Genomic DNA, 13332 nt, shown 5'->3' on the forward strand with positions numbered 1-13332 from the left:
GATAGGGTATGTTGTTCTTCTCCACCACTCGGGGTGAGATAACGGTTCGTGCGGCCCCACTGTCTATGAGCGCCGTCACCTCGTGTCCGTCTATAAGTACCGTAGCCTGTAGCCGCAAGTCTTGCGCTCCCAGTTCGCGTACTTCCTTGAGGGTCGTCTTAGGACTGCCTTTACCAGCGTGACCCCGTCCCTGGTGGCATCCTAGTTTTTTGACTGCCTACCTTTCCTCTGCGTAGGAAAGTAGCCTTCGCCTGCCTTGGCGGAATAGTGTATCGTACACTGATCGTCGTAACAGAAGCTCCAATGGATATTCTGGTGCGGTATATTATCCTTCGCAACCTTCCTCGTTGGTCCCGGCTTCTGCATTCTGTGAATCGGGCATCCGTCTGCCTCACAGATGTTTGCTGACAGGGTGCTATGGAGATAATCGTTTACTCCTCGAGCATCCTCAAACTGTTGTCGGTGGAAGGCGCATCCCTTCCTGCAATGCGTCCATAAGAGTCGTTCGTGGCTCTTTTCTTTGTTGGACCTTTCCTGACCCTGCCTAGGTACCCTAGTCGTCGTGACTCTTGGTCTTGCAGCTCTGTGCATCCTGCAGTTCTTCGCATTGCATTCCTCGGCGGATATCGTGCTATGGTAGTAGTCGTCTACCTTTCGAGCATTCCGTCGTTGTTCCCTGTGGAACTGGCAATTGGTCGTACAATTGGTCCAGCATAGCTCTTCGTGAGCTTCCTTTTCTCCTGGCTGGTGCATCTGACAATGTTGTACTCGACACTCGTTATGCCATAAGTTGATGTGGCAGCAATCGTCCTCGTTGTTCCTGGTTTCCTCTCGCTTCCTCAAGTGGTAATCGCACTGTCTTGGGCAGTCAACCCAACGTAGGCGCTCGTGTTGCTCCATTCGTTCCTTGAACGTCCGAGGCGTCTCCTCGTCATCAGATTCCTTGAATCTGGGTTGTTCCTGGGCAGCCCTGCAGGCAATTTCCTCTGCTCTAGGCCCCGTGATTGTGACTCGTCCTTCGATGTCGCAATCGTTGGCTTGGTGCCTGGTATTTCCACAAATCCAGCACTGTTGGTTTCTTAGGCGGCGTAGTACTTCTGCCCCTTCAACCTGCCAATCCGTTGGTAGTGGTTCGTCCCACTTGAAGTCCTTGAGTCCGAGTGCCTCTTTCACCATTTCGAATTCCTCCTCCATGACTTCTTCGTATGTCTTGCTGAGGAAGGCCTCATAATCGGCCTGTCTTGCCTCGTCGTATAAGTCTAAATCGCTGAGGGTTTCGTCTGGCTCCTCGGTCGGGTAGGGTGTTGCTATCCGTAGCATCCCGATCTTAACTGCTCCTTGCTTGACTTCGTTCTTCGGGCAGTCCCTGCGGAAGTGTCCTACTTCGCCGCAGCGGAGGCATGCCTTACTGTCGTAACGCTTCTGGCGTTCTTCCTTGGAAAGACCGTCGTTAAACTTTCCTCGGGTGTTTTTCTTATCCTTGGACCTGTCTTGTACCTTGCCAGTCATATAGGTGTCTCCGTCGTGATCCTTGTTGCTCCGATACCTTCGGGTGTTGGCAAAGGGTAGCCCTGGTCGATATCCTTTCTGGGCTTCCTTCCGTTCCCATAATCGCGTGTCGATTCTTGTTGCCAACTCGATCAACGAGTACAAATCCTTTGGCTTGTCGTAGTGTACAAGTTCGTCCTTGATGTTTTCCTTCAGACCTGCTTCGTATACCGTCCGGAGTGCCGAATCGTCCCAATTGATTCGCGCTTGTAGTTGCTTGAACTCCGCCGTATAGGCCGAAACTGCTTTGGTCTGCCTCAGGCGAGATATCGCTTTCTCCGCCTGGCTTTCCGCGTCTACCTCCCCAAAGATGCGTCCCATTTCCTCCTTGAAGTTGGCCCAACTGCTGAATAAGGTACGCGTCTCGTCCTTAGTTCCCTTGTTATCGATGTCTTTTAGAAAGTCTTCCACGTAGGGTTGCATCCAGCTTGCCGCTTTTCCCTTCAGGTGGGTATTAGCTATGAGAATTTTCTCTTCGTCGTTTGGCACATCGTTGTAGCCGCAGTATAACTCGATAGTGGTGAGGAACGTCCGTAACCCTTCCCGGTTACCATCGTATTTGTCTGGGGTTGCCATCTTGGGTTTCTTGATAGGCTTTTCGTTCGGTGTGGCCATCAGCTGACTCGTGAGTTGGTTGATCATGTTCTGCAACTCGGCGATCTGTCTAGCCTGATTCTGGCCTTCGCGTCTAAGATTAACGAGTTCGTACTCGGGGCTCCCTGCCGCCGGCTCGTTGATACCTCCTTGGGTATGACCAGTCATGTTGACGTTCTCGTCAGGCACCGGGCCTGGAATGTTGACATACTCGTTAGAGTTCTGTGACATGGTCTGAATCTTAATCGGACGCTGTTGGTTAATCCTCCACTGAATCCGTGGGTGGTCAAAGTGTTACACGGGGTTGGGTGCTAATACTTCTCTGGCTCGGTCCGGGTTAGGGCGAGTAGGAATAGAGACTAGCTCCGTGAGAGTTGTCTGGCGATTCGTAGTGGAAAAGAGTTATGGATGTAACCGAAGGTTTTGACAACGCTAATCTATTCGATAGACTAACATGTAACTATCTTGTGAAGTAAAAGATACTAGTAAGAAAGTACAAATTGAGTTGACCACAACGAGAGTAATAATGAAATCCATCCATCCTTATATCCTCATTGCTTCCAGTCCTGCCATCCCGTCCATCCCATCTTGGCTCCTCTTGGCGGGATGTCTGGGATGGACTGCCATCCCAAGGCTCACTGCCATCCCTGGCTTGGCGGGATGTCTTGTCTTGGCGGGATGGCACATCACGTGACCTCGAGCCCCGCAATGTCCATTACCTTTTGACGTGGACGTCCATAGGCCTTCAGCCATCTCGTCATTTGTCAAGGAGAGAATCCTTCTTGTTACTTGTAACAGATAGTTATAATAGCTTAGAGTCTACTAACCTTATATATAACTAATAATTTAATATATAGTATAGTAAAATAATAATTTAAAGTATTAGAATAATATACTTAAGAGAGAGAATAATATTATAAGTAATAAGAAGGATTCTTTTCTTAATATAAGATAATAAGAGTGAGAAACTAACTACGTCTACGTTAGAAGGTAATAAATACTATAGAGCTATAGTTACGTAATATATATACTCTTAGAGTATAGGTAGCCTTAAAAGAATTATACTTCTACTACTTTTATAGAAAAGAGAGAATAAAAAGTACTAAGATAGATATAATAAAGATATAAGGATAAATAGATTTTATTATTTACTCTTATTATAGTTAACTTAAATTATACTTTCTTACTAGTATCTTTACTTAATAAGATTATTACCTATTAGTCTATAGTAATATAAATTAAGTTATCTAACCTTTTATTACTTTTCTATCTAAGTATACTACTCTACTATCTTACTAGATAAACTTTATAGAATACTAATATAAGGCTTATTAGCTATAGTAGCGGACTTAACTAGAGTAGTATAGACTTAAACTCTATATAATAAGCTTAAAGATAATAAGTATAAAATTAAAGAAGTTAAGAACTTATAGAAAATTAGTAATTAGTAGAAGTACTTAGTTAAGTAGTAAGGATAGTCTAAGAGCTATAACACTTAGGAATCTAAAAGAAATCTAATAAACTATAAGTTACTAGTATATAATTTCTACTAGAGATAATAAGAGAAATAAAAGTTAACTTTAGAGTAGAGTAATTAGACTCTATAAGAAGAGAAAGAGAAAAAGAATAGTTAAAAGAAGAATTAAGAGAATTAGCCTATAACTAGCCTAAATTAGCTAATAATTTAGATAGTAGTAGTTTAATAATAAGAGAGCCTATACTTTTAAAGGCTAAGCTCTTCTTAGCCTACTTCTTTATATAATCTTAAGTAGTAATTATTATAAGATTATAACGTATAAAGGTATATTTTTTATTCTTTACTTCTAGAAGCTTATAATAAGCACGCGTAGTAGCCTCTTAAGTAAGAGTAAGTTTTAGCTCTATACGCTCTTACTTAACTTAAATTTCTTCTTACTTTTTCTTAGAAATAAATAAACTATACTTAGCGCTAACTAAGATATACTTAGTATAATAGCTAAAGAACGTTTTAATAAAGTAATATATCTTCTTCTCTTTATAGTACTAATAATAAAAATCTATTTTAATACTCTTCTCTTTAGCTTATAAAGTATAAATACGCTTCTATTTAGTTAAAGTTTAAGTATAGAAGGTATATTATTTTTAGACCTTAGGTATAGTTAGAAAGACTAGAGTTAGAAAAAGAATAAATATAATAGCTTAAGACTTACTAACCTTATATATAGCTGTTAATTTAATATATAGTATAGTAAAATAATAATTTAAGGTATTAAGATAATACGCCTAAAAGGGGGGATAATATTATAAGTAATAAGAAAGATTCTCTTTTTAATAAAGAGATAGAAGGTAAGAAGCTTATAGAACGTTTATATTAGAAGATAATAATTAACGTAGAGCGTAGATTACGTAACTTAGTATCTCGCTAAGATAGAATATTTAGAGATACTAAGTCCTCTAAAGATACTAGGATATCTAGAGATACTAATAATATCTAAGATACTAGTAGCTTAGCTAGATACTAGAACTAAAGTAATAAGAATATAAAGAGAGATAGATTTTATTATTTACTCTTATTATAGTTAACTTAAATTATACGTTCTTACTAGTATCTTTACTTAATAAGATTATTACCTATTAGTCTATAGTAATATAGATTAAGTTATTTAACCTTTTATTACCTTTCTACCTAAGTATACTACTCTACTATTTTACTAGATAAACTTTATAGAATACTAACGTAAGGCTTATTAGCTATAGTAGTAGACTTAACTAGAGTGGTATAGACCTAAACTCTATATAATATATAACTCTTATAAGTTATATACGTTGTTATCTAACTTATCGTTACTTAGAGTTAGTATCTTATTATTAATTACTAGAGTAGGTACTAGTCTAGGACTCTAAACTAGTCTACTAGTACTTACTTATAACTAAGCCTAGTTAGGAAATATCCTTAAATCTTAATTAGGCGTCTTAATATTAATCTTCTTAAGTTTACTAAATCTATAAGTAGTTAAAGTGTTATATAAGGTTTAGATCTATACTTCTCTTACTAAATCCTATACTATAGCTAGTAAGCTTTATATTAGTATTCTATAAAGTTTATTTAGTAAGATAGTAGAGTAGAGTACTTAGATAGAAAAGTAATAAAAGGTTAGATAACTTAATCTATATTGCTATAGACTAATAAGTAGCAATCTTATTAAGTAAAGATACTAGTAAGAAAGTATAATTTAAGTTAACTATAACGAGAGTAAATAATAAAATCTATCTATCCTTATATCTTTATTACTTCTATCCTAGTGCTCCCTATTCTCTCTTCCTTATAGGAGCATTAGGAGCATAATTCTCCTAAGGCCCCCCGTGCTCTAGGAGTAGGGCTCTTAGTAGGAGCACATATATTACGTGACCTCTTGCCCTACGATAGTCGTTACCTTCTAACGTAGACGTGGTTGGTCTTTAACCTCGTCATTCCGCGTCAAGGAGAGAATCCTTCTCGTTACTTGTAACAACGTGGATGTCTATAGGCCCTTAGCCTTCTCGTCACTTGTTAAGGAGAGAATCCTTCTTGTTACTTGTAACATGTGGTAGATGTATAGAGAGTCACGTTAGGTTTAGTAGGGCGGCTCACTCGCTTATATAACTCACTAGCTTATAAACTACGTTAAAGAGAAAACACTTAAGACCTTTATTTTATAAATAGTTCGTTAACCGCTACTAGCATTATATTCTATATTTAGGGTTAGATCTTGAACCTCGCATTACCGGACTAGTGTTGCTAAGTACCTGGAATACTAAAGGAACACCTCTTCTTAGTTTAGACTTTTAACATAGTACTGTAGAAACCGCATACAAAACTTCCTTAATGTCGCCTATAAAGCTCGTCGGTCTGCAGGTCTACCATTAAGATCCACTTTAGTTGAAAGCTTGGAATGGAAAGACGGTCGGAAACGATCGTAATCTAGGCAGAGACCTTTGATTAGGCTCAGACAGAGGCCCAAGAGACTGCCATCGGCTCGCGGCTTTTGGAGGGCAGATTTCTGTCCAGTGTCTGGTAAGTACAATGTCGAACCACCAATTCAGACAAGGAAAATCCTTGAGTGCCCTCTGCAGACCCCGAACGGTTGTAATCTTCATATTGAGGCAGACCTCTCTTAGGAAATGCGTCCAGTCAGGCAACTTATCTGGGTTGAAAAATACTGATTCTGCGAAAGTGACAGTCAATGTCCACAAGAGGCTCTTAATGTCAGCTTCGTGCTTCCATGCTGCAACAAGGCCGTTGGTCTGGGATATGACAGAATCCGCTCGATTCAAAAGCGCAGCTTGTATCTCACCACCTTGGGTGACGTATCTCGCCGCATTCCGCCATGCCATCAATTTGAGTGCGACCAAGATGAGTCCACGATGGACTCGAGGCCCAGTGTCCGTAGAGCTGCTGTCCATCGAACAAATTTCGTAAATTAAGTCGAACAAAACGGCATAGGGTGGCGTTTCCGCAAGAATCGGGGTTTCAACTAGATATGTAGACTTGTGTAGATTCCTGAACGTCTTGAAAAGAGAAAAGAGTGAGAGTCCTGTCAACGTGCCAAGTTGGCGTACATTGAGGGTAGCGCAGCGATCAAAGCCCACTTTGAGGTCGCTCGGCTCCTGGAAATCTTGATCTAGCCAATATTGAGGAATGTAGTATGGGACGAGTGGTCGGTTCAACCCTAAGGAAGCGACGCGGAGATCGACCCATGATGTCACAAGCCACTCCAATTCGTTAGGATGCAGCATGGAGAAAGTCGAGGCCATAGCACGCAGATGTATCAAGGCCTGCTCGTGGTCATTGTTCAATAGCGCCATCAATGCAAAACCTCCCATGCAGACCAAAGTCCGGCCGGACCTCATCTGCTCCACCGCACGTTGCCTGAAGATGTTGATACTGGTAAGCTCCGCGAGCCTCGCGTATTGGAGATTCCCCGCACTGCCAGGCTCTTCGTGAGTGAGGGCATGTTTTTTCCTCAGCGTGAAGGCTACCATACCCGCGAAGATGCTGGTATCGGTTCGAGCAAGATCCCAAAGGACCTGACCCCAAAAGAACTGCATCTTCCGGACAAGTGGTGAAAAGTTCGCGGTGCTCAAATCGGTCATAGTGTACCAATATAGGACAGAATCGATGGTCTTGAGACTTGGGCATGCGATTATGGCCAGAATGCCATTCGGGTCCTTCAAGACGTTACCCAAGCCTGATCTAGCAGAACCCTCGCGAAACGTCTGATGTAAGAGGATATATCGAGCACACGACGTGCAGAGAGTCTCGCCTACGTTTCCCGCTAGACAACACTTTCGGCTCGCGCTTTGGCTTTGTATACAGCTCAGAAATTGTTCCGGGCTTCGTTCGCAGCGATTACGTTTCTGCGGATGGTGTCGGACGCGCGTGCGCTCAGTGACTGGTAACGAACTACCAGTACTAGTGCCATGGATGATCTGGTGTCGGGGTGGCATTTCTACCATGTCTGCTGAAATAGGACAAGTATGCTACGACGATGGTGATTGTGTCGCGACATGCGGTGGGCTGTGGGCAGGTACTTGGTTGATAGCGGAAGTAGGGGCAGTGGGGCGAATAGGGAGCTTTGCTCGGTAAAACTTCGGATAGATCAAAAACTTTGTAATAATAGGTATAGGGAGCTAATGCGAGGCTGTCATTGCTGCTCAAGGTGGGCACACGATGTATTGAAACCAGATAGCTTACAGACAGTCAACAATCATTATCCCTATTCAAGCTAGGCGTCATTTGCGGCCCGCAAAAGTGTACTAACCACATTGCTACCATCTTTCGCGAGATTGCTATAGTCTATGATAAGACCTACTGAGGGATACTGTATACAAAAACCCCATAAGTCATTAGACTAGCTCTTACAAGAGGCGCGCTATGTGGTCAAGCCGGCAGCAAGACGATGTAGCGTCGGAATATAGAATGGATGACGACTGCTCGACCAACTCTATCAGCGCTAGTTACAACTTTTGACGTTGCAGCGACGCCCATAGCGAATCCAGTCTCGTCAAAGTTGTAGATATCCTGGTCTAGAACGCCGTACGTCTGACGCGTCTCTACTAGCTTAAACCACGCTGCGATTATAGCAGGATCTTCATAGGAAAATGCGAAGGACGGACTAAGCAGCCTTAGGAAGTCAGGATTCCCTTTTCGGTAGTGGTAGATCGCCGGTACGGTTGCCTCGTTGTGCAGTTAAGATGGGGCGTGCGCGATAAGTCTATACTCAAAGAGGCTAGCCTACTCTACCTTCCCGCTCGCTCGTAAACGATAGGCTCGCAGCGTCGGGCTCAACTCATAATCAAGAGGCGTTAAGGCGCTAAGACCTTAAGAATATATCAGCTACGAGCAGCATAATACGCGAATTAATGGGTAAATTAACCGTCTTATTAACACGCCTTCTTAAGTCGTGATCGGGCCTAATCTATAAATATACTAAGCAGTGAGCGGCCAGCCAAGATAAAACTTAGGAGTAAGGTTCTAACGTTGTGTATATAGAAGCCTTGCTGGCGGTTCTGGCCATCATAGTGGCGCTAGTCACAGCACGATTCTCTTTCAATCTCAGTATTCACGGCGAGAGTAGCGGCGACGAATGCTGGACGGCGTGGAACGTCTGGGACGATCATGTGCCCTTAAACCGTGGTTTCGGCCCGTACGAATGCCGGAAGAATAGGGACATATTAAACAATGCCCCAATACTTGACTCGTCAACTTACAATACTCCCTAGCGCACACCTTATAGCCGCGTCATGTTTTAGTAAATAAGCTCCTACGCCGACTTACTGCTTTTTCTATCCCTTATTGGACAGGCATCTACATCAGTGGAGAAACAGCGAACTGGGCTTTCTCTGTGATATTTCAAGAACCTAGCAATCATTTTTTTGCTCTAAGAGACTCGATGTTCGCAGCAACAAAGGGAAAGAACAGTTGCCTGCAGAGGGCGTGATAACCTTTTAGCATGGCCCACTCGGCCAGATAGTGTACTCGCTATGTATTCACGTTATAACTTTAGATTCTAATGTATAAAAGACACTAGGAATATAATTATATTACAGCAGGTGACTTCTTATTCCCTCTACCACTCTCTCTATTATACTTTCCTACTTTCCTTGACTATGTTCAAGGGCTTTCATGTCCAACTCTTTTCTTATAAGCTAACTCAAAACTATAGAGGCTTATTATAGACTCTAAAGATAGTTAATAGACTTGAGATATGCGTGTCCTGTTGGCGACAGCTCTCCAGCAGAGTTCAAAAGAGGCCAGATGGATCCTAATCCTGCTCCATTGGAAGGCCCGTATGCTATAATGTCGGGCTGGCTTTCAAAGTATGTAACTGCTTGGCTGATAAAATCGTTAATTTGTCCTTGGTTCGTGCAAGGTGTAAAGCCGCTTCGATCATCCACACACGCGAACTCGCTAACGAATATAGGCTTTCCATAAGTTCGATAGTGCTCAATATCAGCTTTTAACCCGGCCAGGTCGAGTTTATTAATGTGGATGCTTGTGACGTCCCAATCGTGAGTAATCCGAGCTTTGAAAGGGATTAGAAAGTCTTCGTCTTTCTGCTTACACAGGCTTGGAGAGCCGAGAATGGTGCCGTTGGTTGCCAGGGGAGCCAGGTGGCTATTCCAGCTGCTTACAGCTGCAGTCACGGTCATTGAGCTGCTGAACGGGCAGCTACAGTCGGGCTCGTAGAAGCCGAACATGAGCTTTGGAGCGCTCTTTGCGATAGCGTTTTCGAATGACTTCAGGCGGGCTGAGGTCTCACTACAAGAGCTGCCCTCGCCGCCCCACAACATCGGAACGCCTTGCACCCCAGTGTAATCGGGGGTATCGGGATTGTAATCAGAGTACCAACCGATGTAAGGAGCGAGGGACGCAAAACCAGCTTCGGTTTGAATGCCTGGGTAACCCGAAAGTCCTGCCTTTTTTGGCACTATGTTGGCTCGAGTGAAGATCGAATGATTTTGAGTCTTGCTTTGACTGACCAGCTCCGATTGAGCGGGAGCGGTCATGAAAGCCAGTGTGGCGAGAACGTAGAGCTGCATAGTACGTTTGAACACGGAGTAGATAGAGGAGACCTTTCGTAAGACAAATTTCCAATGTTTGAAAATGATATTGTGCATACGGTGGACGTATCGGTCATATATATACGTAGATATTATTGTAATAGAGACGTAACCTAGTAGTGTGTTATTTATAATACCCTTACTACGCTATAACCAGCAAAGTTTATTACCGCGTAGAGTTCTACACAGAAACGGAATAACGGCGCGGGGATATTTTTAGACAGCGGCGGAAAGTTAAAGCTGCAGATCAACTTACGAAAAGCATAGCGTGTAAAAGGCGAAGGCAATTCTAGTTTTACAGAACCTACTGCACTTCTAAGAGATTGGACGCTACGCTAGACGAAGATCCGTACACACACAAACGTATCATTTTTACCTATATACAATCAGAGGAGATAAATTCGTCCAACAAAGCCTGATTTAGCTTTATCAATCTCCAGTAGGAGAATTCTGAAAGTGCTTAACTGACCCGCAGATGATATGATGAAAGCCGTCGGCCGAACTATGAACCTAGAACCCAGTCATCGCTCGAGCTTCTTTAACACTTCACCGCCCCGCCTCCCCCCACACTACAAGCATGTGTGCCCCTTAATTGAGAGCTTGCTTACGATGTCATAATAAAAAGATACGAGAAAATCATAGCGAATTGCATGTGTATATATAGATTCTCTGAACCCAAAGTGGTATAGTGCACTGGATATCCCGAGTGTCTGAGCTGTGCATAGGCGCAGATACGCTGCAAGACCTACAATTAGCCCGGGCGATAGGAGAATTCTAGGTAATCTCGAATGAAAACCGCTATTGGCCGGATGAGGCTAACTTAACTAAAATAGGTTGAAAGAGGTACACTTAATATTTTAGTGGTCACAAGATAGGATCCGCAAAGGCCCGAACATTAATTATGCCTCGTAGCCTACTAGAACGGGTTGGTAAACTTAGCATTCGCAGAAACTGGGTTCTTGAAAATCTACCTAGCCTAGCAATGTTCCTATGTTGTCGGGTGCATCTGTTTCCGCTTCTAGAACTACACCACACACTCTGTCAGAGAATCTAATCGTAAGAAACGCTCCTAACGCGAGCCTAACTACTAAAATAGAGGCGTAGACTACGCTTGTTTAAACCTATATATAAATCTAGTGAGGGGCTTCTAAAACTTCTCTTGAGAAGTAGATATAGTAGTTAAGTAGAAGCGCTTAGTAGATAGCCTACAACTAGAAGTCGGTAATGTCGATGCAGCATCGTCCGAGTATCCTTATCCAGTTAAACTCCCGCTGACTCTCGCGCCAGAACTCTTAATTATCACTACACAGAATGCGATATATAATATCATACATGCGTGTGCCCTTATATAATTGGACTCTTGGAATCAATCCTTGTTTGTGGCATGTTTTCACAATTTAGTAAAATTGGAAGAATCATTAGTGCTAATCTTTTGTACTATGTTGTACGCTTCATCAGTAACTTAAAGGCGGAATAATTGAATAAAAGACTAGTATATCATTTAATATATTAACCTCGGCCCCGGAAGTAGGCCATAATTCTCAGTCCGACTTACTGCTTCTGGTGCCAGCCTAAGCAGAGTTACATCAGCTATACGACACAATACTAGCTTGCAGAAGGATCACTTAAAGGCACACTTATCATCCAACAAGAATAATCAGCATATTGCTCAAGTTATAGGAGATAACAAAAAGTCTCGACCTTATTAATCAACGACGAGCGTCCATTCACAAGACCTGTCGCTCTAGGGTCCTATCCATTCTCCTACCTTTACGTTTTGCTTCTCATACTATAGGTTGCGTATTAGTACTAAACGGTGGCTTTTGCCATTTTCGTCTTGCTCCTCTACGGCTCTCAAGACTAAAAAAGCATAGTTAGTAGCAAGGCTTCTTAATAAGTCTAATTGTACGCTGAATACGCCTAAGCTATATAATATAGCTAAGTAGAGAAATTCTTTACCGACTTGCAATAGTTCTTTCTAAAGTTTCTCTTTACTCAATACGCGATCTATGAAGATTTAGGTCGTAACGCTACTAGTTGAATCCTTAACAGCTTCGCCACTCCACCTACTATAAATAGAATTATAATTACTATTGCTCTATTAGCTTTACACTATAGGTGTGCTAGATATAAGCTAAAGATAATTATATAAAAATAAGGAGCTTACTTTTAGCGTACGCCTTCTCTAAAAGAGAGAGCTAAGTTTCATTTACGTCAGTATATAAAGTAAAATAGAGCGCCTCCGATCTAGTCTAATAGTTCTTTCTCCACTTAACCTCTCTAACATTAGTTAAGTCTTATCTATTACTAACTATAGAGTCAAAGTCGCTAAATGTAAGGTAGAGATTGTTGTTAACAACAGTCTAGACCCACTCGCCGTCTCTATAGAAGACAAAGCCATATACTCTACACTCCTCGTCTCTAGCGACGTAAACTTTGTCCATAAGATTTGGGTACGTGCAGATTATCGAAACGGCAGTAAGAAACCAGCAGTCTCCAGCTTGGCCCTATTTAAGGTCAGAGCTAGAGAAGCCATTGAGGACAAATTGCGGGTTTTCAAAGATCCAGTCGACGCGATGGACTAATCTTAGACCGTTTGAACTACTCGTGGTCCTGCCGGATGCAGTAGTCGTAGACTGAGCGTCAGTTGCATCCTCATCCTCGTGCCTGTACATAAGGCTTTCAAGGCAACTTTTGTCCCTAAGGTGGCTACTGTTGAATTTTGGATCGGTAAACTTTTCGTTTGTGCAGTGGCATTCTTTAACGATGCGTTCAACATAAGTGCAACACTCTGCAGCTGCAGTCTAGTATAATTTAGCTGCATTATTGCCAACGACAGTTCCAACTAGGTGTTATAGAGGGAGAAGGTTTGCATACAGATTTTGTAGAAATACCTTAGTAACTTTGGCAGGTTTTTTCGTAATAAAGCCGTCCCAGAACTCGTTGATGGCCGCCTGGGGCTCGCCGACTTGGGTGTCACTGTCATTCCCTCCTGTGTGCATATTTTTTTATTGGATTGGATAATTTACATAATACAAAGATTGAAGAAACAATTAAGAAGGTATGGAAGCGATGCACAGCTTCGTTTAAGAGCAATATATATTATTA

The 13332-nt window shown here is 42.3% G+C and overlaps 3 protein-coding genes across 3 annotated transcripts; all 3 read right to left on the minus strand.

Moving 5' to 3' along the window:
* Window positions 1-6036: 6036 nt before the first annotated feature.
* Window positions 6037-7617, minus strand: PSV08DRAFT_366985 (uncharacterized protein; the record flags this gene model as incomplete). The annotated part of the gene is made up of 1 exon (XM_014224926.1): window positions 6037-7617. One exon carries the CDS (start codon window positions 7615-7617, stop codon window positions 6037-6039), a length of 1581 nt encoding a protein of 526 aa, XP_014080401.1.
* Window positions 7618-9342: 1725 nt separating this feature from the next.
* On the minus strand, window positions 9343-10203 carry PSV08DRAFT_192107 (glycoside hydrolase; the record flags this gene model as incomplete). Its single annotated transcript, XM_014224928.1, has 2 exons — window positions 9343-10091; window positions 10140-10203. The coding sequence occupies 2 exons, from the start codon at window positions 10201-10203 to the stop codon at window positions 9343-9345; spliced, it is 813 nt and encodes a 270-aa protein (XP_014080403.1).
* Window positions 10204-12731: 2528 nt separating this feature from the next.
* On the minus strand, window positions 12732-13226 carry PSV08DRAFT_252940 (uncharacterized protein; the record flags this gene model as incomplete). The annotated part of the gene is made up of 2 exons (XM_014216927.1): window positions 12732-13028; window positions 13119-13226. The coding sequence occupies 2 exons, from the start codon at window positions 13224-13226 to the stop codon at window positions 12732-12734; spliced, it is 405 nt and encodes a 134-aa protein (XP_014072402.1).
* Between the last annotated feature and the right edge of the window lie 106 nt (window positions 13227-13332).

This window comes from Bipolaris maydis (assembly GCF_028858645.1).
Source record: "Bipolaris maydis strain C4 unplaced genomic scaffold PSV08scaffold_22, whole genome shotgun sequence".
Taxonomy (NCBI): domain Eukaryota; kingdom Fungi; phylum Ascomycota; class Dothideomycetes; order Pleosporales; family Pleosporaceae; genus Bipolaris; species Bipolaris maydis.